Genomic DNA, 22760 nt, shown 5'->3' on the forward strand with positions numbered 1-22760 from the left:
GGCACTTTCTCCACACCGACCTAAGGCGGGCTGGGGTTCCCCCTGCTGCCGGCCGCGGCCCGCTCCTGGGGAAGAAGCCAGACTCGGGGTCCGGCGGGGGCTGGGGGTACCGTCTGACTCTCCGCCGGTCTGACTCTCCGCCGCCCCGCGGCTCCCCGACCCCGCACACCCGGGGCCTTCGCACCGCAACCACCCGCCCGGGCTGACACCAGCGCGCCCCCCGCCCCTCACGCTTTGGTCGTGCCCTGCTCCTCCCTCTCCCCCCGCCGCGGTGAGGAGTGAGCCAGCCCGCCCCTATATAAGAGCCGGGGTGGGCGGCTCCGCGTTGCAGCGTCGACGGCAGTGGGGGGCTGTTCGTTGGAGACGTTGTCGTGCTTGGGGCGCAGCCTGCCTTCTTCCCAGAGCCCTGCAGCCATGGCCTGGCAGCCTATGGAGATCAACCCCGAGGTAAGCGAGGGGCGCCTGGGGAGGAGGCTGCGGCTGTTAGGGACGGGTGGTGGGGCGCCGTCTCTCCCCGGCACTCACCCCTCTTCTCTCGCATTGTCTTCCAGATGCTGAACAAAGTGAGTCCTCGTCGCCGGACCGCCGCGGGCGGGAGCCGCCCTTTGTGTCCGCCCCTCAGAATCCCGCTGTGTCGGGGCAGCGCCGGCCGGAGTGGCACGGAGCGGTACCGCCGCACCTGCGGAGCGGAGCCGAGGCCGCGCCCTGCCCCGGGGGCGCTCCCTCAGGCGGGTGGTGCCGCTGGCGGTGCCTGGATGTGCCCGGCAGGTGGCGCCGCGGTGCCGCGCGTTGTGCTGTGTCACTGGGGCCGTGGGGTGCTGCCGCCGGGCTCTGTGGGGCGCGGGATGTCGTGGCCGGGCCCTGTCGTGAGGGGAGGAGGAACGTCGTGGCCGTGCCACCCGCTCGTTATTCCCTGTGCAGGTGCTGTCCCGCTTGGGGGTGGGTCCCGGCTGGCGCTTTGTGGACGTGTTGGGCTTCGAGGAAGAGGCGCTGGGTGCCGTGCCGGCCCCGGCCTGTGCCCTGCTCCTGCTGTTCCCCCTCACCGAGCAGGTAGGTGGTGGGTGGGGGGTGCTCCGGGGGCGGGGTGGGTAGCAGCTGCCGTGCCATCCCCGGAGCGCTGGCCTTCACCTCCTCTCCCAGGCCCTCTGGGCTGCACCTGAGGAGGCAGTAGCTGTATGGGCGGGGTTCAGGCGGTGGCTGGTGCAGCACAATGGCTGGTGCTCTGCGGGGTTTCTGCCCCGGGCAGGCTGACGTCTGGCCTAAATGTCTCTGGGGGGAGAAAAGCAGCGGCTGTAGCTGCTGCCGGCAGTCAGGTGTATGCCTGTGTCATCTGTCCAAGCATCAGATGGCCGGGAGTGGGTTTGGCTTATGCTGGGGCTGTAGGTGGCTGGGGGATGGTGAGTGCTACATGGTGGGTGCTTGGCTTCAGCCACCAAACAGCCTGAACTGAAATGAACTGAGCAACAAAACAAGGCCTCTTATTTCAGCGCTCCTCTCAAGCTTTGCTCTGTGTGTCAGACAGGAAAACACATGAGCGGCCTTGAGTGTGAGGAATAGCAGTTCTGATACTGTGCTGAATCATTGCACTTGGAGAGGCCTTAATTACTTTGGTATGGTTAGTGCATTTAATCCAATTGATGCAAGGAAATAAATGATGGGATATAGACACTTTGAAATAAAGTCTATTTAACAGGTTCTTAAAAGGAAGGGTTTTAGCCTTTTGGTACTAATGGGTTTACACTTGTCTATAGATTGTTCTCTTGGGGAGGGCTTCAGGAATGGAAGTAACCTAAAAGGTACATAGACAAACTATTGCAGAGACATGCTGAGTAGCCTCATTAAATGGACCTAAACAATGGAGGGAGAATATAAAAGAGCTTATCCATTATATGATTTCCCACCCTGAGCTATTTCCAGTGTACAGAACAGATGGAGAAGCTAAGAACAGTGCCTTTGATATGACTGAGTCATGCAGGTAGTCCATTAAGGCTTGGCCTCTATCCAGTATAGACATACTATGTCTTTCTGGATCTGTGCCACAAAGATGGCTTTCTGGGTAAATCTTTGTCTAGTCCTGCTATTTATTGATTCTCCTGTGCAACACTTCCATCTAGTAGCTTGCACAATAAAAAGATGCCATTGTGGTGAAATGCCTACGACTTATGTTTGCAGCATGAGAACTTCAGGAAACAACAGACTGAGAAAATAAAGGACCAAGAAATCAGTTCCAAGGTTTATTTCCTGAAGCAGACAGTCAGTAACTCCTGTGGCACAATTGGTCTGATACATGCAGTTGCTAATAATAAAGACAAACTGAAGCTTGGTGAGTATGAAATTTCTGAAGTGCTTCCATTTCCACTTTCATGACAGGAAGATTTAGTGAGTATGGGCAGCAGAAGATGCGTGGGGCTTTCATGTGAGCCAGGTTAAGGCATACTGTATGGCTTCAGTTGGTGAGTCTTTCAACTCTTGGACATGGGTGCGTGCTGTCCAAACTGCAGAGGGAATGTGCTGTGACTCCTGTCTGCTTGCTGCAGAGGTGCTGTCCTGCTGAGCAATGCAGGAGGAAAAGGGCACATGGTAGGACTGGCCAAAGTCTGCTTGTAATAAGGCAGTATCATGTTCAGAAGTAGCTATTGACATGGGTGTTCATGTCAGCTGAAGAGAATAAGTTCTTCATGCCACTTGTGTCTCATGTACACAATTTGCTTGGGGTAGCTTGTAAATTAGCTTAAAACGTGTTTTATCTTTGCTGGGGAAGTGGCATAGTATAAGGACCTGTTAGTGGGCTTGTCCTGCGGAGGGTGACTCTCTTCCTGTAGAAAAGGAGGTAAAACTGGCTTAGGCAACTGGTGGCTGGAAACTCCTATCAAATAGGACTACAAGTGCTCATCAAAAAAGGCTGTCACTGATTCTGGGAAGTACTTTAATCAGAGTCTGGAGATCTGCAAAATATAACTTGAATTATTCTAAGAAAACCTGACCCCTTTGGGTGCTGTGGGCTTCTCTTTTACACAAAGGAAAAAGCATTTGAAAGACTAAATGGGAGCAGCTTTACTCCTCTTCTGAGGATGCTGAAATAACACACTCGTGATGAGTGAAATGAGTGATACTGTGCATCTTTCATGTAGGAACTGAAGCAGCACATCTTAGTGCTGGGATAGTAATTCATGCCATGGAAAAAACAAAGCAAGCCTAGCATGAACAAGTGCTGTGTTCATTTGAAGGTAGTGAGACCACCTAATTTCATCTCCCCATACTCTGATACTTGGTATCCTTACAGCTGGTACCCTTCCTGAATTTCCTAAAACCAATACTGAACACTGCCCAATCTGCAAGGGTGAAACTGGAAAAGCTAAATCTCATTTGAGAGGGAGTTCAAAGACAGGCATCCAGAGTACCCTGAAGCAGTTGAACTCTGGCTGTTTGTAATAGATTGTTCCAGCTTCTGCATAAATAACTTATTTCAAGTGATAGTTAAAATATGCATTTGCTGGAGGTGGTTCCAGGCTGAATGCAGAGACTCCTAGTCAGTGCAGTGAGCACTGATTCCTGTGGCTGCATCTGGACTGTAACTGATGCTCTAGCTGTACTGGATAAAATCTTTGATCTTCTCGTGCAGATGAGGGGTCTGCCCTGAAGAAATTTCTTGAAGAAACAGCTGACCTGTCTCCTGAAGAAAGAGCTAAGCATTTTGCAAATAATAAGGTATATGAATGGTAAGAAACTGCTGACAGCTCTTGATGCTGAAGGGTGTAGTAACCTGTACCTGCTTTTGTCTGCTTTCTCTGAAGGCTATACAAGAAGTCCACAACTCTGTGGCGCAGGAAGGACAATGTCGGGTAAGATACAATTGTGTAAAAAAAAAAAAAAACAACCCCAAAACCACACAAACACAACCCAAAACCTGGGAGAAGTGGTTAATGAAGGTGGCTGAGCAATGCAGTTTTTGTCTGGCAGATAGCTGTTCATGAGAAGATGAATGAGTAACTAATAGGTGAATGCCTGTGGTTTGTTCAGTGTTTCTTCCTCCAACATGGACTGAAAATTTGGGTTCAGACCCAGTTGGAAAATGTGACTGTGCACTAGGATTTCTGGTGCTTGACCCTATAGATGTCTTGCAGAGATACCTTAAGTCCTTTGCTATTGCTTTATTGATATCTCCCCTGTCCTGCAGTCACAAGTAAGGGATCACAGTGCTAGGCTTTTTTCAGTCTAACAGATGTGTCTAATGGTCTCTCCTAAGGTTGAGGACAACAGTGTGAACTTCCACTTCATCCTGTTTGTCAATGTGGATGGGCACCTGTATGAATTGGGTAAGGTCCTGAGAACTCTGGTGTTGGACTGGGCCACCTTTACACTGCACAGCAGCGTTGGGAGCTTGGGCTAGACACTTGGTGCTACTGAAGCTCTTCTCAGAGGCAGTCAGAGCCATATTTAATTTGTATCTTCACTTGGTTTAACTGAAGGTGGGTTGCAGGGAAGGCCTGGGTCCTCCTAAAGTATGCCCTCTCCTGTAGAGCTGGGAATACTCAATCCACTTCTCCCTCAGGCTATGCACTGACAATTTATTCTGACTTCCCAAGTATCTTAATTTGTGTACTTCCTGTGGCCCACTGTGCTTGGTTCTGCTCTTTGAGTTAAAGCAGTAAGTACCCTGAGTGACAGGACTTTCTTCCACAGATGGGCGCATGCCATTCCCTGTAAACCATGGCACAAGCTCAGATGACTTGCTATTGAAGGTAAGACTCTTCTCCCTTGCTAAAAACAAGGTGAGGAGCCTGCATTCAGCATGTAGCAGCCATACCTACTTGCTGCACAAGCTGGTGCTGCTTACTCCATGGCAACAAGGTAGTGTTGTGCCACAGAGCTGGAGACCTGTGTAACCATGTTTAGTAGCTGGTGCTAACAAGACCTTGCAGCTTAGGTGGTAGGACCCAGAGAGGAGCTGCAAGGGCTTGGTCTCTACAGTAGGTGTATTCTGATGGTCTAAACAGCTTTATTTCTTCCAAGGATTCTGCCAAGATCTGCAGACAATTTACAGAACGTGAGAAAGGAGAAGTTCGTTTTTCTGCTGTGGCTTTCTGCAAGTCTGCCTGAGGCTCTGAAGAGATGCAAGGAAAGCAGTCTAATAGCACACCAGTAAATGCAGTCTAAACTCCAGTGCTTTCAGTACTTGTTAAACACAGCTGTTCTGGTAACTTAAATTGTTTCCACCTTTTGCTATACACAAGAGCAACATCAGTGGAGCTTATGCTTAAAGGTGAGCTCAAGTTTTAATGTGAACAGTTTGGACACATCAGATGTCTTTAGACTCTTTTTTCACATGTTAAGTAGAACATGCTTAACGGGGCTTATTTAATCCGTGCCATGTTATTTGAGCTGTTGGTTGATATTTCCTTGTCCTTAATGAGAATAAAATATTCTGTTGGAAGACTAAATGGACTGAAGTGATCATTATCTTTCTCCAAAAAGAGTTAAGTGTGGCATGCTACATAAACCTTGCTTACAATGAACTCTTCAGCTCTCCCCCAAGCAAAGAGTTAATGGCAGCCTTCAGGTTAGCAGGACACTTTCTTTTCCTGGTGTGAAGAAGGCCTCTGTGATGGGAGGGGTGTATCACCATGTGTAACATGTTCCAGTGCTGCACTAACCTTCTGGTAAAGCTTTTCCTAATTTCTAGTCGAAAAAGTTGTGATTTTCTACCCTGGAAACACATATTTTTGGGGGGAGATAAGGTGTGATAAGTAATAGTCAAATGCTAACTTGAAGGTGTCTGCTCTTAGAGGCCACTTGTACTGATGCTACAAGCAACAGAATACCTACTGCAATGGTTGGTGGGTTTTCCTTATAGAAGCCTGTTTTTTCCCCCTAACTTGTTGTTAAAGATGTTGGCCAGTGCTGAACACAGTGCTGGGCTAGCCTGTGTGTGCTTACTGTGCTTGTGTTGGGTAACAGTCTCTTTCAAATCCTCCCCCTCCCTTCTAACTTAGCTAGAAAAGGACAAATCCACACTCCATGCATTTCTAATAGCAGGGTGACAGTTTGGGTTCAAGTGGAAGAAAGCTATCAAACATACATTGCTTGGCTTCAACTTAGTGACTCCTGCAGAATCTCTTTCCCCCTCAGTCTGGCTGTTGGTATGCTGCAGCTCCTCAGGGTAGCTGTAAGAAGGGGTAAAACATGCTTCACCTGGGCCCTTCTTTCTAATGTGCCCCAGTCTGTACTTGCCAGCTGTGTTGTATGGTGCTGGGTAACTCAGTGTTCTCATGCTGCCCACCAGCTGCTGCTGCAAGCCAGGGTTCCAGGCTTTTATTGAAGGGTGATGTGACCCACAGGCTTCAGTCAAAGCTGTGTAAGGGCTTGAAGGGGTGTGGTATTGTCACTGCTCATGTAATTACCTGATAGCTGGAACTAGGAGGGGGTTGTAACCCATTTCAATTCAAATTCTGAGGAGTAGCAGGATGTCAGACTACTTCAATCTGAAATTCAGTCTCTTCAGCTAGCAGGAGGTAAAAGCTGCGTGCTGAGAAAAGGCCCATTACATGTCACTGCCTCTCTGCAACAGCACCTTAGTCTGCCCCCTAGCCAGAGCTGTCCCAGGTGGAAAGAGGCCTCCTGGGGCATCACAGCTGCAGCCTCCTGCTCCAGCACAGATCTGGAGCCATGCCCACAGCTGCAGCAAAGCCTGTGGGACCAGAAATGCATGGGGCATGTGGCAGGAGGGTGGCTGGGAGGAGGGGGCAGGAGAGAGAGCAGGGCCCACTGAGCTGAACGCCACACCCGGGAGCCTGCTTCCCTTCTGTGGGGTCCCTTCCTGTGCCTGTAAGGCTGTTGCCAAGGGGACCTGCTGTAACTGTGCTGCACAGTCTCTCAATGCTGGAGCAACCTGAAAGTGTCTCTGAGATACCACAGTATTTTTTTATAGCAACTGCAACAGTCAAATGCTTCTGGGTTTGTGGTTTTTCTTTCTTTTTTTAATCCAGCAATAAGGATGTTTAGTGCTGCTGGAGTTATTTTAGTGTTTCATAAACTTTTTTCACTCTCTTGCTCAAGCTTTTAGGTTGAGAGTCTACTGAGAGGCAACCTTTGGGTACTTTTGGCCTCATGAAAAAACAGAAAGGGTAGTGACAGAACTGTCTTACTTTCTTGCTTTCTGGTGCCAGGTACAGATTCAAAGGATGGAAATAAGGACAACAACTGAGGAATTAATGTTATCCATCCATTTATGTATAACATTGCTAGTGAGGCTGTTGTGTCCCCCCCACTAAAATTGTCCCTGGGGCCTGGCAAACAGCTGGGCTATGACTCTAGAACAGCCTGGGTAGAAAGGGGAAGATGAGTTGCTGGGGATGGGGAAGATCTTGGGAGCTGGGATGGAGCTGACTCGGATGCAGGAGTCTCAAACAATGGGTGAAGGTCTGTAAGTTGAATATATGGAAGCTTTTGCAATGCTAACAGTGCAGCTGTTCCAGATGTGTTACTGCCTTCAGAAGAAAAGTCACCATACATGGAAGTGTGTATGTGCCAAGTCAAAGCCATATAGAAAAAGCCATAAATAGAAAACATAGAAGGTGTTTCAAAGTCCTATCAGGTGTGTGGCATCTCAGTATAACAACTTTTATGCATGTTTTCCAGCTACTTTTACCTACGTGCAACTTTTCAAATGTTAATCTTTGCCCACAGTTTCACACTTTAGCAGAAGTGTTTGGACCAAGAGGTATAAATGTCTGTAGGCTTTTTTTAGAGCGCTATGAATGAAAACACATCGTTTTCATGAGAAGATGCTCTCATAATTTACTCTTTTCTGTTGCTCATATCCTAACTGAGAGATGAGTGTTTTGTTTCTCATCTTCACTTGTTTTTTCCTCTGTTTTTTTATCTTAAATCTGTAGTTCCTTACAGAACCTTGTTCCTTGCTTTGATTTTGAACCTGTTACCTTGCTTGATGTCCTGCACACCCTCCTTAATTTAATCAGCTCTTCTGACCTTCTGCATTTCTCACCTGAAGCCCTACGTGGTTTTCCTGAATTTACCTCTGACTTTTCACTGTGACAACTGCTGAGACAGGGAGGAGACTGTGAAGCCTGTTGTGTGCTTTATGTCTGCTCTGAGGGAAACCAGTGTCTGGCTGTTGCCGCTGCTGCTCTTTCAGATATGTGAGAATCAGAGAATCAGAGAATGGCATGGGTTTGAAGGGACCCCAAGGATCACAGAGTTCCAACCCCCCTGCCACAGGCAGGGCCACCAACCTCCAGGCCTGGATCTACACAAGGTTGCCCAGGGCCCCATCCAACCTGGCCTTGAACACTTCCAGGGACGGGGAATCCACCACCTCTCTAGGTAGCCTGTTCCAGCCCCTCACCACTCTCTGTAGAAAACTTCCCCCTAATGTCTAATTTAAACCTTCCTTCCTTTAGTTTTAATCCATTCCCCCTTGTCCTGCCATTGTCTACCCTTTTAAAAAGTTGAATCCCCTCCTGTTTGTATGTTCCCTTCAGGTACTGGAAGGCTGCAATGAGGTCCCCCCGCAGCCTTCTCTTCTCCAGGCTGCACAAGCCCAGCTCCCCCAGCCTCTCCTCGTATGGGAGGTGCTCCAGCCCTCTGATCATCTTTGTGTCTCCTCTGAACCCTCTCCAACAGTTCCACATCTTTCTTGTATTTGGGGCCCCAGACCTGGACACAGGACTCCAGCTGGGGCCTCATGAGGGCGGAGTAGAGAGGGACAATCACCTCCCTGTCCCTGCTGGCCACCCCTCTTCTGATGGAGCCCAGGATACCATTGGCCTTGCGAGCTGCAAGAGCACACTGCTGGCTCATGTTAAGTTTCTCATCCACCATGACACCCAGGTCCTTCTCAGCAGAGCTACTCTCAATAAGCTCTTCTCCCAGTCTGTATCTGTGTCTGGGTTTCTTCCAGCCCAAGTGCAACACCTTACACTGGCAGTGTTGAATGTCATTAGGTTCACCCAGGCCCACCGTTCCAGCCTGTCAAGATCCCTCTGGATGGCTCCTTTCCTTCTGTTGTGTCAACCACAACACTCAGCTTGGTGTCATCTGCAAACTTGAGGAGCCTATCGAGCACATTTCTTCATTTCAATTAACAGGTTCCTGGCCTGCCAGAAGCAGGCTTTTCCCAATGAGTATACAGAACTATCCTCGGAAATATTTGAGAAATATTTAGGAATCTCGGGTAGGGCTTCAGGCTTATCTGCATAGACCTGCCCATTGCTAATTTAGAGCCATACCCAGGATCTGTTATGTGCACATAACAGACTGTGCACAATCTTCATTTTCTTAGCAGTTTGGCTCTCTGCGATGTCGAAGGCTGTAGTTAACCTGTTCTGTAGGTGGCAGCATTGGGAAACTTTCAGCAACAAGTTAGCTATAGGAGCCACCAACAGCAAAACAGACCCAGGAGCAATTTTATTCAACCACATAGGTAATGCGAAGTGCACAGGTAGCCCCATCCCTTTCAGTGGGACCACTTGGTTGCCTAAGAACGCTCATGATTTCACAGCCAAACATCCAAGCAAGCCTAAACTCAGTCAAATGCCAACTCAGCCCTAACAGGCGTTTCAATAGCCTTTGGCTTAGGGCCCCAGCTTTTTGCAGCTGACGCAGCACCACGCCACCCCTTTGTCCGGTATATAGTGCTGTGTGATACATGCAGCACTATTTCCTTGCTAAATAGGGTTCCTGTTTTGCAGAGTAAGGAAAGAAAGAGTAGGAATCACTCCAACGGTATCCAGCTTTCAACACACAGGCCACTTTATCAATCTGTAGGTATTTAAGATGGAGAAGTAGTTACCTGAGAAAGGGAACTTGCCATACTAGTATCTGCCGCCTTTGATGCAGAGGCACCGGGGAGCTCTGGGGCCCACCCCCACCCCCAGCCTGTGTGCTGGGCGTAGGGAGAAAAATGAGACTGGCAATAAACCTCACAGTCACAGGATCCTTTTCCTGGTGCTGCTGACAGCCAAGAAGAAGAGGTTAATGACAGGACTGCAGCTCAGTGAGACCAAGGACCAAATGGGAGCAACCAAGCCCTGGGGAAAATGCAACCAGAAGATGAGTAACAGCATTAAAATCCCTTTGTGACCAAAGGAATTACACTACCACATTTTGTCACTGTTAAATTCTCGCACAGGCTGATATTAAGTCATGGGGAGTGGCTGACATTCCAAGTACTTCAAACCTGAGGAACCTCGACAGATGAGAGGATGGGGCTAGAAGAAACCTGATGGAGTTCCACACAGCAAGGTGCAGAGCTTGGCCCCTGGCTGCAGCCACCACATGTCTCTGCACAGGCGGGGGGGCAGCAGGCTGAGCTACAGTCCTGCTCAACAGGCCCTGAGGGGTACAGCAGGTGCCAAATTTGGTATACATCCTGAGAAAGGCAAATTGCATACTATGATGGGAGCTAGACTAGGAGGAGTAGGGCCCGCAGATGGAGGGAAATTATCCATCTCTGCTTGGTGCTGGTGAGGCTGCACCTGGAATAGTGTGTCCAGGTCTGGGTGTCCCCCCAGTCCAAGAAGGATGTGGTGAAATCTGGAGAGGGTCCAGCAAAAGCCACTGAGGCAGCCAGAGGCATAGATCATATGGCCTACAAGGAGAAGTTGGTGGAGCCGGGCGTATATAGTCTGGCACAAAGGAGACTAAGGGAGGAACTAATTGTAGCCTACAACTACTTCAAGGGCAGCTGCAAAGATGACAAAGCCAATTCTTTTTCTTTCTTCTTGGTAGTAGGAGATGGTATATCAAGGAGCAGTAACCACAAATTACAGCTTAGAGAGTTCAGTTTGGGACATTCGGAAACCTGAAGCATACTTCTTCACAGGGAAGGTGGTACAGTACTGGAACAGGTAATCAGAGAAATGGGGGCATCTCCATCCTTGGAAGCTTGCAAGGGACCAGGATTTCACCACCAGCTTTTGTTAAACTGCCCTGGGTTACCTGTTACAGTATTAGAACCAGTGATTGGTGTAGCTCCAGCCTTGGGAATGGAGTGCTGTGTTTCTGGATGAGGAGCTAATGGTGAGTCTCTCTGCACAATGAGCCAGGGAGCCATTCCCTGCAGCAAGAGCTGGAGGCTGATGCTGCTGACTGCTGCTGTTCTGCTCTGGCTGGGGTGGAAGGACAGGAATGGTGCAGGAACAGCAGCTGATGCATCTTGTAGGAGGCACAGATTTTGGTTGCTGGTGGGGTGGTTGTCTCCTTGCACAGAGAAGGGGAAAGCAGAGAGCAGAGGCAGATCTGAGTGAGCTCTTCCACGGCCCATTAACCAGCAACAGAAGTGTGGAACCCTCCCTGAGGATGTGTATAACATCCCTAAGGGTGACAGGGAACCCTACCAGGAATGGGGTGCTGGAAAGGGAAAATGCTTGACAGGGAGAATGGGAAAAGCAGGTCATCTTCACAGCAGTACCATAAACAACATGAGATGGTCTAGTGAAGTTTCCCAACCCCTTGAAGAATTGCTGTGCATCAGAAAGGTAGTTCTAGATGAAGCACAATGCAAGTAATGAGCTACATAGAACTGATCTGAAAATTTCTTATGTACTTCTTGCTTAGATGAGTTTCAGATGTGGTTAGCTGATATTGCAAGGCCTGCAGCAAGACATAAAAAGTGAGGAGATCTGCATGACGTTGGAAGAACAAGACTGGGCAAAGGTATGTCAGGGGGTTTAGCATTTCAAGCAGAGTACTATAAAAACCAAGACAGTTGATTCCACTGCCTCAGAACACCCTGTGCCATACTGAGAGGTGTTATTACTTACAGCACCGTAGCCAGACTGAATTGCAATTTCTTTTCAAGTTTTTATACATCTTAACATCTCACCAGAGCAGCTTCCACTCCTCATGTGTGGAGAGTGGGAGAAAGGCAGTTTTACTATCCCTGCTTTGCAAGTAAGGCACCGAGACACAGATTCAGTCATTTGCCTAAGGTGATACTTGAAATTGTTGGCAGAGTTGGAATTAAAACTAACTTTATAACTACATGTGGGTTGGGTTGTTGGTTTTGTTGGGGTTTTTTTGCAGGCAGAGGTTTATATTTGCACTAGTTTGGCTTTGGGCCTGAGTTAATACACTCTACCTCTTAGCATGGCTTATTAGCTAAAGCTCTGTTCGGCTAACCACAACTCTATTGACTGGGAGAACACTTGGGTGAACTCACATCTGTCTGTGAGAGAGTCTGTATTGACACACAGGCCCTTGGGGCTCCTTCTGCGCCTCAAGAGATTTCTCCAGTAAAACTCTAGTGCATCATGACTCAGGAAATATTACTTTCTCTGTCCTTCTCCTCGTCCCATTCCACAAAAAAATGTTTAGCAACCCTGGGAAGTTGAGGAATATGTGTAAAACTGAATTGCAGATGATTACAGAGCAGAGGCTGGTTGCAGTATCCAGGCTTTCTGGCATGCAGGAGCCAGGCAGCAAAGCTGTGGATACACTCCTGGTGTTTTTACGGGGTGGTTTGAAGAAGCATTGTTGAAGGAACAAGATCATTCAGAAAACAATATAATCATTCGGCTACTTCGATACTTCCTCTGACTTTACCAACCATTCCTCTCCTTTTACTGAACAATGGACCTGAAGATCAAGTCGTGTCAATAAACATCAGATTTGACAGGGTCAATTCTTCCTGAACAAAGCAAGAGAATGGTTTGGATGCTGGGAGTTTGGTTTCTCCCTACTGCAGACAGGAGCTATTAGAGATTTCTGATGCAGCCCAGTGCTGTATATGGAAGCAGGAATTATTTCCCTGGAATATAAGACACAGTTTGGGGCTTGGTTTTCAGTTTTCTGTATCTCAGCTTCTAGCAACGAGTCAGAAGTAACCTCTCCTGCATTTTGAGAGATGATCAGCACAGACAGTGACCACAAACAGTAAGATGTCAGGCAAATCTTGTTATAAAAGGTGGCAAAATACCCTGGATCAGCCTGACATGGGCGCGTGGCCCTGGGTCAGGCTGTGAGGGTTCGGGGAAGCCCTTCTGCAGGCACACATTGCTCTTTGGGAAAGTGCAGTGTTTGGGGCAAGGAGAAACTGCTGGTGAAGCAGCTGGGGATCTCAGGCAACAGAAGTTACTTCCTTTCTACCGCCCTCTGTGCCGCAGCTGCTGCGGGGACATGTGTCACTGGTGACTGGCTTTAATCGTATGCTTAGCTGCAGCCTGGGGGGAGATGGCTCATGGATGCCACTCCTGAGGCTTGCAGTAGGAGAGTCCCAGGAGAGCCTGAAACTGCTGCCTGTGCTCCCTGCAGGGAATTAGCTTGCTGTGTTGTGAGCACTCACTGACAGACTGAAAAAAACATGGAAAGAAATACCTTAAAATCGCTGGTCTTCAAAGCTTTGAGGTGTTTCTCCCACCAGCAGCTAACAAGATCTTGGGTTTTTGGTTTTATCCTATAGGCTTGGCTGGCACATCTGAAAGGAGAATCCACAAGCGCACTTGGGCCCCTGTGAGGTGGGATCCAAAAGGATACAAACACCCCTTCTCAAAATGCCAAAATGATTTTTGTTACTGACATTCATGTGATCTGTGCACGTCAGGAAGCATCGTATTTTCACTTTGGCTGTAGGCAACATTAGATTTGGTGGGGCAGGGAAATGTTCTCTGCTCAAATACAACAGCTAGACTCAGCTCCTAGGCTGAGACAGAACTCATTTTTAATATCACCATGTACCGCCTGGGCTCTGATTTTGCAAGACACCTCAGCAGGCAGTGAGTCCATGCTTTCAACTGAAATCAAGCCGTCAGTTAGGCTGGAGTGTGTGGCTGAAGTTATGTATAGGCTGAAGTTACGTATAGGCAGAAGTGGTTTCCTTACTCAGGCACTTGATGATATTTCAACATCTGCTTAGATTCGCAGCCTGATCCCATCATCTCAGGAGGGCAAAAATCCATGTGCTTTCAAAGAGAAGCCCCTCGCTTGGTATTTTCACTCTGAATTGGACAGGGAATTAGCAAACTGCCAGTTCTTCTCACAAAATTATACCAATTCTACTACATCAAGTGGGACAGCTTTCCTTAGAAACATTAAACTTTTCCAAGATTTCATATCCTCCCTCATCAGACTCAATTTACCACAGGAAATGGCAGTTAAGCTGTATGAAGGCTTTCCCTGAGTAACCCAATGTTTATAAATTATAACCAGGCAGAAAATGTGGATCTCCCCAATGTAAGGACAGCCTGAAGTGTAAGTGTTCACAAGTTCAACTGCTTCCCCAAATATTTTTTACCGCCGCAGTAGTAACATGAGTTTGTATAAATAAAGTACACATTTTTAGCATATTTGCAGACTCCAATATAATAGATAACGTTTGTGTGTACTAGAGGAGCGCAGACCTGTGTGGGCTGTCTCTGCCTTCATTCTCAGACAGGAGATTTTTGGACTTCTCAGCGGCGGTGACCACCAACAGAGCAGCTTCCCTCTGTTCGGGGTTTGGGGTTTTTTTTCCTTCCTAGGAATGCTGCTGGAAAGCTTCTTAAGAAATAAGCTCTATAAAGCTTCTTAAGAAATAAAACAATAACAAGTGGGGTATGGTTTATCCAGTCCCACATTATTCCTCATGTTTATGGCAAGACCTCAATATTCTTCCTTCCAGTTCTTCAGCGCTCAGGCCAAGGAATACTTCTCGTTCTATCTGTAGATTAACTTCATACCTACAGTACGTGCCACCAGGCGAAGGACGGGCTCTCTCCAGAGAAGAGAGCAGAACTGGTGGCAAGGAGGCACAGCTCTGGTCACACAGTTCATCTTTCAGTTTTCTTGTGCTGTCCTGAAAAAATCACTGACTGGACACAGCTCTGTGAATATCTGCACTGTGCAAAATATGCAGCATACAACACGGATCATCTTAATATAGAGAATGATTTAAAAACTTTTAGGTTTAAGTAAGAAATCATAAAACCTGAACTCTGTCAATACATCCTGAAATGCTTGAGACAGAGCTACTGCTCACAAGTGAGTTCACGTGTTAAGAGGAAAGGATTAGGAACAAAAAGAAGAGGAGGTACTGCGTTCAGTTTCTGGAAGGGTTTTCGTACACTCACCACTGTAACAGGTTAGGGTTTGAATGCCATGCTTTAAGTTTCTAGGTTTTAAATTACGCTCTCAGTACCTAAATATAGATGCAAAGAGACTGGGCTCATCTGTATTTTGTTGACCTGCTGTTGTTTACGGGTGACCCCTCTGGGCATCTCCCCAGAACACTGCCAAAGTCACCCAATACAACCAACAGCAGCAAACGTGTGGGATGGGGAGTGTAAATGAGGGAACTTCAGCACCAGGCTAGTGCCTGGCCATGGGAGGGGACTTCACCCCTTGACTCCCTGCAAAACCAAAAACAGTTAAGCCAGGCATGACACTCAGCATTCCCATTTAGGGCCAGCTTTAAAAAGGAAAAAAGCTCCACTGAGCACCGACAAATTCAGCTCAATTGAAAATGTTAGCACCCAGGAGAATTCTGGCCCGTGACCTAGATACTACAGAGGCACACCATTGTCTGACTGTCTCTTTAGTAAATGTAGTACCGCAGTCAGCAGTCTGCAAACATACTCATTTTCAAAGCAAGCTTTCAGTGAAGCTTTCAGAATGACTTCTGTTTCAGGGGGGAAGCACAAACGCGGGTACTAGAAAGAGCTTTCGATGCTTTAGTGTTTATTTACTTATATTCATTCTTATCCGGGGCAAAATAAATGCTTGTGCCTATTTTATTTGCAAATAAGTCATGAATGGTGAAATCCATAATGGAGTGAAAGGGGTATACAGCAGCACCCTTAAAATATGTAAGAGAGCTAGCTGGGGGAAACCTCTGCCAACACTGCAAACCAGACGTCTACTCTGTAAGCTGCAAAAAGGAAGAACTCACCAATGCTGTAGGAAAGCCCTCTGAAACTCCTGTCACTTCTTGTAGAGAATTAGAGTTGACCTTCCTGCACTGAAAAAGGAAAGAGTGTCAGTAATTATTGGAATGGACTGCTGGAAAAGGCTTCCCAAACTGCCGCCAGTTTTCTTATGGCATTCAGACACACAGGTGCTGCCCGCAGTACCGATGGACAGGTCTCTCATTCCATGGTTCACTTAAAACTATAGCTGATCTAAAACGTGTTCACAGTCTGAAACAGTCTTTTTCTCTAGAAATGAACCGTATTCTAACGTACAGACTCTGTACTGGAATCAGCAGTGGGTTCTGCTGGTGTCCTTCTGGCCCAGATGTGCTTGTTTTCATGCATCCCTACGTCCACCAGTCTGGGAAGGCCTCGGGATGAGACACGACAGATAGAAGCAACCCAGGTCTGTGTTCACAGAATCACTGAATGCTAGGGGTTGGAAGGGATCTATGGAGATCATCTAGTCCACCCCCCCATCAAAGCAGGATCACCTAGATTAGGTCACACAAGAACATGTCCAGGCAGGTTTTGAATGTCTCCAGGGGAGACGACTCCACCACCTCTCTGGGCAGCCTGTCCCAGTGCTCTGTCACCCTCACAGTGAAAGAGTTTTCTCTCATGTTCACATGGAACTTCCTGTGCTCCACTTTGCACCCAAAACTCCCTTCTGGACACAATGACTAAGACAGAACCCCCAAACTTGGCAGAGGTGCAAGAAGGGCAATTCTCTGGTGGTTAAACACCCACACTCACCTTGGGGAGCACCCAGCAACAAGCTGCCCTACACAACAGTGGGACCAACCCCCAGAGAATTAAACTGGAAAATACCCGTCTGTGCAGGGTGCAACAGTGAGGGGCATGTGCCAGTTGGGCTCATGGAGCCTGGAGTACAGCATCCTGCTTGCCTGTGCAAGCTACTGTTACACTTGAGCCTGCTTGCATCCCAGTCCCTAGGTCACTGCTGCAAAGGTGTCACACACATCACTAGATGAAGTTCTTCGCCTGTTTCTAAATGGAAGGGGGAGAAAATAAGCCCCAAAACCCCACCAAAACAAGCAATCCCCTACAAAAAAAATCCTCATACCAACAATATATTGTCCTACTGAAGAAAGAGAATACAAGAGTGTGTTCTCAATTCAGATCTGATGCGCCTGTAGTATGCCCAAAAGGTTAGCAGACCCTCCCCTTCTTCCACTCTCAGGAATGTGAAAAGGTCACCCCAAATTTCAGTTGCACTGTTAATGTAACATACTGCTGCTTCTGTGCTCATTGTACAACAACCGACAAGGCTGGTCTTGAAATGTGAAGGGGCAAGAGAATACTGTTGTCTTCCATAACAGAGATCTGATTATGATACTCAGCTTAAAAACAACCAAACTACAAATCAGGGTACTTTAAGTCCTAGAACTCCCGCACACATACACCTTGCCTGAAGAGGCAGAGATAATATAGCCAAGAAATCCAAACTGTAAATTAACTATTGTGCCATTTTGCTTTAACCAAATGTATTAAAAAATGGTTTATAAGCAAAATCCTTCAAACAGGGTGTTTTTTCCAAACTATACTAATGTCCTGATAGGCACCAAGGAAAGAGGAAGAAAGCAGGGAGATTTCTCCTTTCAAAGCAATTCAGAATTGTGTAAACTGCATTTAATTAATTGGGGTGGGTTTTTTGTAGTAATCATTAAGCAATTATTAATGTTTAAATTCCTTCGCAGCAGCCACACAGCATGAGCCGTGCTGGAGTTCATCTGACATGCAACAACTTGGGGATTGTTTTCCAGAACAGTCTTTGTCTTAAGATACTCCTCAGTTCCCACCGTACCTGGGAAGGTTACAGCTCTCTCCATCACGTGAAGAATACCTCTGCCCAGGAGACTCCAGCGAGCTCTCACCTCAGTGGTTCTCATCGTTCTGCCCACAAGAGTAACTTGTGGGGTATCATCTTACTCTGTGATGCTTTCTACCAGCTGGTGGGCAGGTAAAAAAAAACAAAGCCTTGACTTAGATGACAGGCAAAGGAAGGTGTCGGTGGTGAAAGAACTACAGGTCTGTATTTCTGGAATGGCAGCATCTCAGCTAGCCAGACTTCCGTGATTTAACAAGGATTTTGGTACCTCTCTGCAACGAAGATCATAAGCCTTTAATTCTCCCTGCTCATTCAAAATATCTCCCCCAAATCTGAGCTATGGAAGGCTTTTGAAAAGGTAATATAGCGTCATATACACCAAATAAATTTTGAAAGTAGCTTTCAGTAGTGAAAAGCTTTACATGCTTGTTTTAAAATGTCTGTGTGGTTTTGTCTTTATAAAATTTGTTTTCATGTTCTCTGAGTTGTTTTGCAAGTAGGTTTTTGCTGGTGTTTCAAATGGAGGCACATTGCTGCTGTAAGTAGGCACAAGAAATTCAGCTGCACGGTGAAGGTGTTTTGTCTGATCTTACATCGTGCAGAATCAGCCTCTGAACGATGTAAGTTCGGGCAGGAAGACATTATGGAAGTACCTGGAGTTAATCGTTCCTTTCCTTTAGCTCAAGAACAGTTCATCCAGTTTCTTCAGGGCTACAGAACTGACTCTCAAGCCAGCTGAAGTTGGTGGCGAAATGCCAACTGACAGTAAACAGTACCACATTAGATGCAGATCTTCTTTTACTCACCTCACCAAAACCTATGGACTTACAAGAGGCAGAGAGAGGGTTTCCAAACCCAAGCCATTATTGCCCAAAGCAATAAGGATGCTTCCTGATAAGCCACAGTACTGTGGCCAACCAATAGGAAACCTTCAGAGGTTTGGGTGGTCAGGCTAGGTGAGCAGAGCTTTACATTAAACCCCCTGCTCTGCCACCAGCTTTCTTGAGCACACAGCACAGAGCAAAGCCCCACTCTCACACCTTCTGTCACTCAGGGAAACCTCAGCCTTCAGTTAGGCAGTTCGATCCCCTAGAGACCCAGTGGGGGGCACAAAAACCAAGATCAGTGGGGCATTGCTTAAACTGGCTGGTGGGAAATACTGAGTCTAGGCACAGGTTTACTCCAAAAAGACTTAAACTTGGGATGGCAAGAGGGATATTTTTGTCCCTGCTTAATACTTTTCTAATGTTAGATGCCCTTTCAAATGAGAGAAAAAGAAGAGACATGACAGACAGCCCTGGGCTATGTTCCTTCTGTGGCTAGGCTTTTCTCCTGCTCTGCAGCCAAAACACACATTGAAGCTCTCTAATTAAATTTAACTACTAAGCTCTTTGGCACTTCATGGTGACTGGTTCTATCTCTTCCTGCAGAGGTCCTCAACTTTGTAAGCGGTGAAATAGTCACTGGAATAGGGATGGACTTGAATCTGATGCTTCCACACCAGTTTCTAACTCTTCAACATGAAGTCAGCATCTCAACATCACTCCTTAGCTTAATCCAGTTTCTTTACAGAAACTGTAATTCAGGGACCTGTAGCACTCACTGCACACTGTGACAGCCTGGTGGTGGGCACCAGGTCCTACAATGCAGAAGCAGTGACTGCAGGTGTGACAGGGAGATGAGGGTAGAGCCCTGACCTCCCAGTCAGAGCCTTTGCTGCTGGGTGATCACTAGACCTGCATGCAGAGGATTTTAAGACTTGGATCCATTCTGTCTGGTGCAAAGCCCCACCTAGTACCCTTACTACCCACCATCCTGGCAATGGGAAGGCCAAGTTTAAAGGTACCCTGGCCCTTAGCTGAGACCACCAAACAGCTCTGCACTACCAGCAGATGGAAGCCTACCAGAAAAAAACAAATGCAAGACTGGGACAAAAATACAGTCTGAGGGGACTAAGAGAGAAAGCTGCACAAGTTTTCTGAGCATCTCAAGTAGAGCCTAAGCATGCAGCGGAGTGCTCAGAGTTTTCTGTTGGATTTAATGTTTAGTTCCAGCCGATGGTTAGAAGAGTGATCTGGTTGTTGAAGCAACAAAATAAGGTTTTTGAAGGCAATGAGGACTGAGTTTGCCAGCTAGTGCTGTGTTCTTTCTATAGATGGCACTGTAACTTACCAAATGCTTTGCTTCCCTACCCATTATTTTTCCTGACGCTACTATCAGCACTGTGCAATCTCAAACAAAACCCCACCAAACCCACATTAAAGGTAACCCCTTTTCCCCCTAAAACCATCAGTAACATCGAGATGCACCTCAAATCAAAAGTGTGATTTCTGGTTTCAGGAGCCACATTTTTATCAGTATACTGATAAAAAAGCACCCTAGTTCAGTATTCAGCCCTTGTGAATGGCCAATAGCGTGACCTTGGGGCAGCATACGAGGAGCTGGAGACAGACAGATGTGGCATCTCTACGTTTAAATTTACATGTTTTTATTCAGGGAATTTCTTCAATTGCTTTTGCACCCTTATAAACTTTAAACATCCACAGCAAAACAGACGGTCCTGGCTGAAGCATAACTTCTGACTGTTCTCCAGAGTGAATGTAAATCCAAATGCACTGGAAGACATTTGAAGCAATTAATGTGCAAATGATTATCATTACGAGCAGGAGCTAACTAAAACCAACTGCTCAGACATGACAAGTCATACATGGTTTCCTCTGTTACCCTTCCCTTTGCACATAACTTTTTCACGATAAGGACTCTTGCCCATGTATAAACGGCGCTGTCAGCATCCTTAGCGCTCATCAGTATTTTAGCCAACATCATCCTCAGTAACACCAGGGCCAATACAGAGGTTCATGTAACTCTGTGGCCACAAAACATTACTTAAAATATCATTAGATTAAAACATGCTCCATAAAAAGACTGGGTAGTTCATCAAATTCACAGGAGTATCAACAAGTTGCCTTGATTCACAGAGCTAAAACCTGTTGTGAAATCCACACAGACAGACCAACAGCCTGGCTTCTCCTCAGGACACCGTGCTCACACTACAGTAGTGGGCTTTCCAGGTATTACAGGGAGAACACTACCACACACCCCCAACCACAACAGACCTGAAAGCAAAGTAACAAGTAGTTAGACATCCTAGACCCTATGCACCCAACCACCAAGAAAAGCACGTGCCCTTTTAAACAGTAACACAAGGCACATTTCTGTTTAATGCAATTCTTCCAGTTATGCCACACAAAAATAAAGTTCTTTCTTCAATAATCTCAAAACACACACATGCAAAAGTTTTCAAAGCAATATCAGTAATCTGTTTCCAATCCCAGGTGCGACTTTAGTTGCATATGGAATTTAAACATAAATGGTTGTTATATACCTTCCTGTCCGACAGTGCTCCTACTATTAACACCCAGAACTAGGAACTTGTTAATACCCACAACGCCCCCCACACCTTAATCCCTTTATCTTTAGGAAATATACAGCAGTGTTCTTCAAAAGTAAATACAGATAGTAGAATGTATACAATAACTGAGCCAGATTTATGATTACGATTATGAAGAAGCAGGCCCCAATTTGTACCTGATAAGCACAGCGTATTTGTTCTGTGGAGAGCAAAAGATTTATTATGTGTTTAGGCATTCATTTCCTTGTTTTTGTTCAGGTTTTCTGTAAAAGATGTGTTAACTGCAGTATGATCACTTGAGAACTTAAACGGGTTTGGAAAGTCAGTCCTAAATTTTGCAATCCCTCAAAATGTTGTAAACTAAGGATATCTGTTGATGTAAACATCTCCCTCCCTTCTTCTAAATGGTGTTTCTGTAAGAAGAAATGGGTCAGAGGATGGATTTTGTATTATCACAAGCTTTCAAATGCAGAATGTTCCACTAAAGTAATTTCCATTCAGGAACTGAGGGCCAGAAATTCAAGAGGGAGATAAAAAGTGTTCTGCACTGTAGAGCCTCCACTCTGGGACAGGCTGCAGGAACCCCATGTCTCCCCTCCACAGTCTTGAGCACTGAAAAGTACAACTGTATTCAGAACTTAGACATACTTTTGCCAAGTTCACGAGGGGGACACAGCAGAATTAGTAAAAAGGCAACTAAGGTCCACATCTGATGGATGGAAAATTGGAGTCTCCTCCCTCCCCCTCACAGTTCCTTCTCATCTGCTCAAGGGCTGAAGAGTTCTTGACATCTTACTCTTTGCCCTGCATTGCTCCTGGAGGCCCTGGCACTTTCAAGCCCTTGGAAAACAAGAGCTGTACAGCCTTTGCAATGAAGCAGTCTTAAGAACTGGCAGAGGCTCTCATAGATGATAGCCCACTCACCCTGCACTGCTGGAAGATCTTCCACTCTAGAACCACTTGCAAGACTTTCCTTACTTACTGGGACAAAGGTCCCACAGGTTGTGGTTGCCAACAATTTTTGAGAGTCTTTATTCCTGACAGGCTCATAATTTCCCAGTTTCATTGAGACATGTGAGATGCTGACCAGTCTCACATGGTGGTCCAGAGGTTGATTGTCCTTTCCTGCAGAGCAATCTTTGCTACGTTTGGGTTGTTCTTCTTAAAGAGAAGGAATTGCAATGAAGCTTGATTGAAAAGTCTGGAAGTCTTGTCACAGACACAAATTTGGTAAAAAGACTGGTCTAATTCAGCACTGAAAACTGATTATAAGACTCATTTTCAGAGAAACGTCATTCTACAAACTGTCTAAAGTTAACTGGAGGCCCCTTGTTCCTCAGAAAAGGTTGATAATGAACTGAAGTTTGCCAAATGATTAATTACTTTAGTGTTTCCCATGGTATCTGACCTGAACTTAGAACTGTGACTTCTACAAGGTTTTCCTAATGCTAACACACCAATCTCTTTGATACACAAAATCACCATTGTGGTCTTTTGCTGATCTCCTAGCATTCTAAGCAAACATGGTGTCACTAGTGTCTTAGGAATGGAATTCTTTAAGGCACAAGTGGGACCTTGGTGCTTGATCCCTTTA

The 22760-nt window shown here is 46.6% G+C and overlaps 1 protein-coding gene across 1 annotated transcript; it reads left to right on the plus strand.

The window, feature by feature from the left end:
• Positions 1-414: 414 nt before the first annotated feature.
• On the plus strand, positions 415-5296 carry UCHL1 (ubiquitin C-terminal hydrolase L1; the record flags this gene model as incomplete). The annotated part of the gene is made up of 9 exons (XM_084266760.1): positions 415-447; positions 552-833; positions 922-1050; positions 2173-2323; positions 3623-3708; positions 3795-3842; positions 4247-4316; positions 4684-4742; positions 5014-5296. 9 exons carry the CDS (start codon positions 415-417, stop codon positions 5098-5100), a joined length of 945 nt encoding a protein of 314 aa, XP_084122886.1. The 3' UTR covers positions 5101-5296.
• Between the last annotated feature and the right edge of the window lie 17464 nt (positions 5297-22760).

Source organism: Gallinula chloropus (genome assembly GCF_964237585.1).
Source record: "Gallinula chloropus genome assembly, chromosome: 7".
NCBI classification, from domain to species: Eukaryota; Metazoa; Chordata; class Aves; order Gruiformes; family Rallidae; genus Gallinula; species Gallinula chloropus.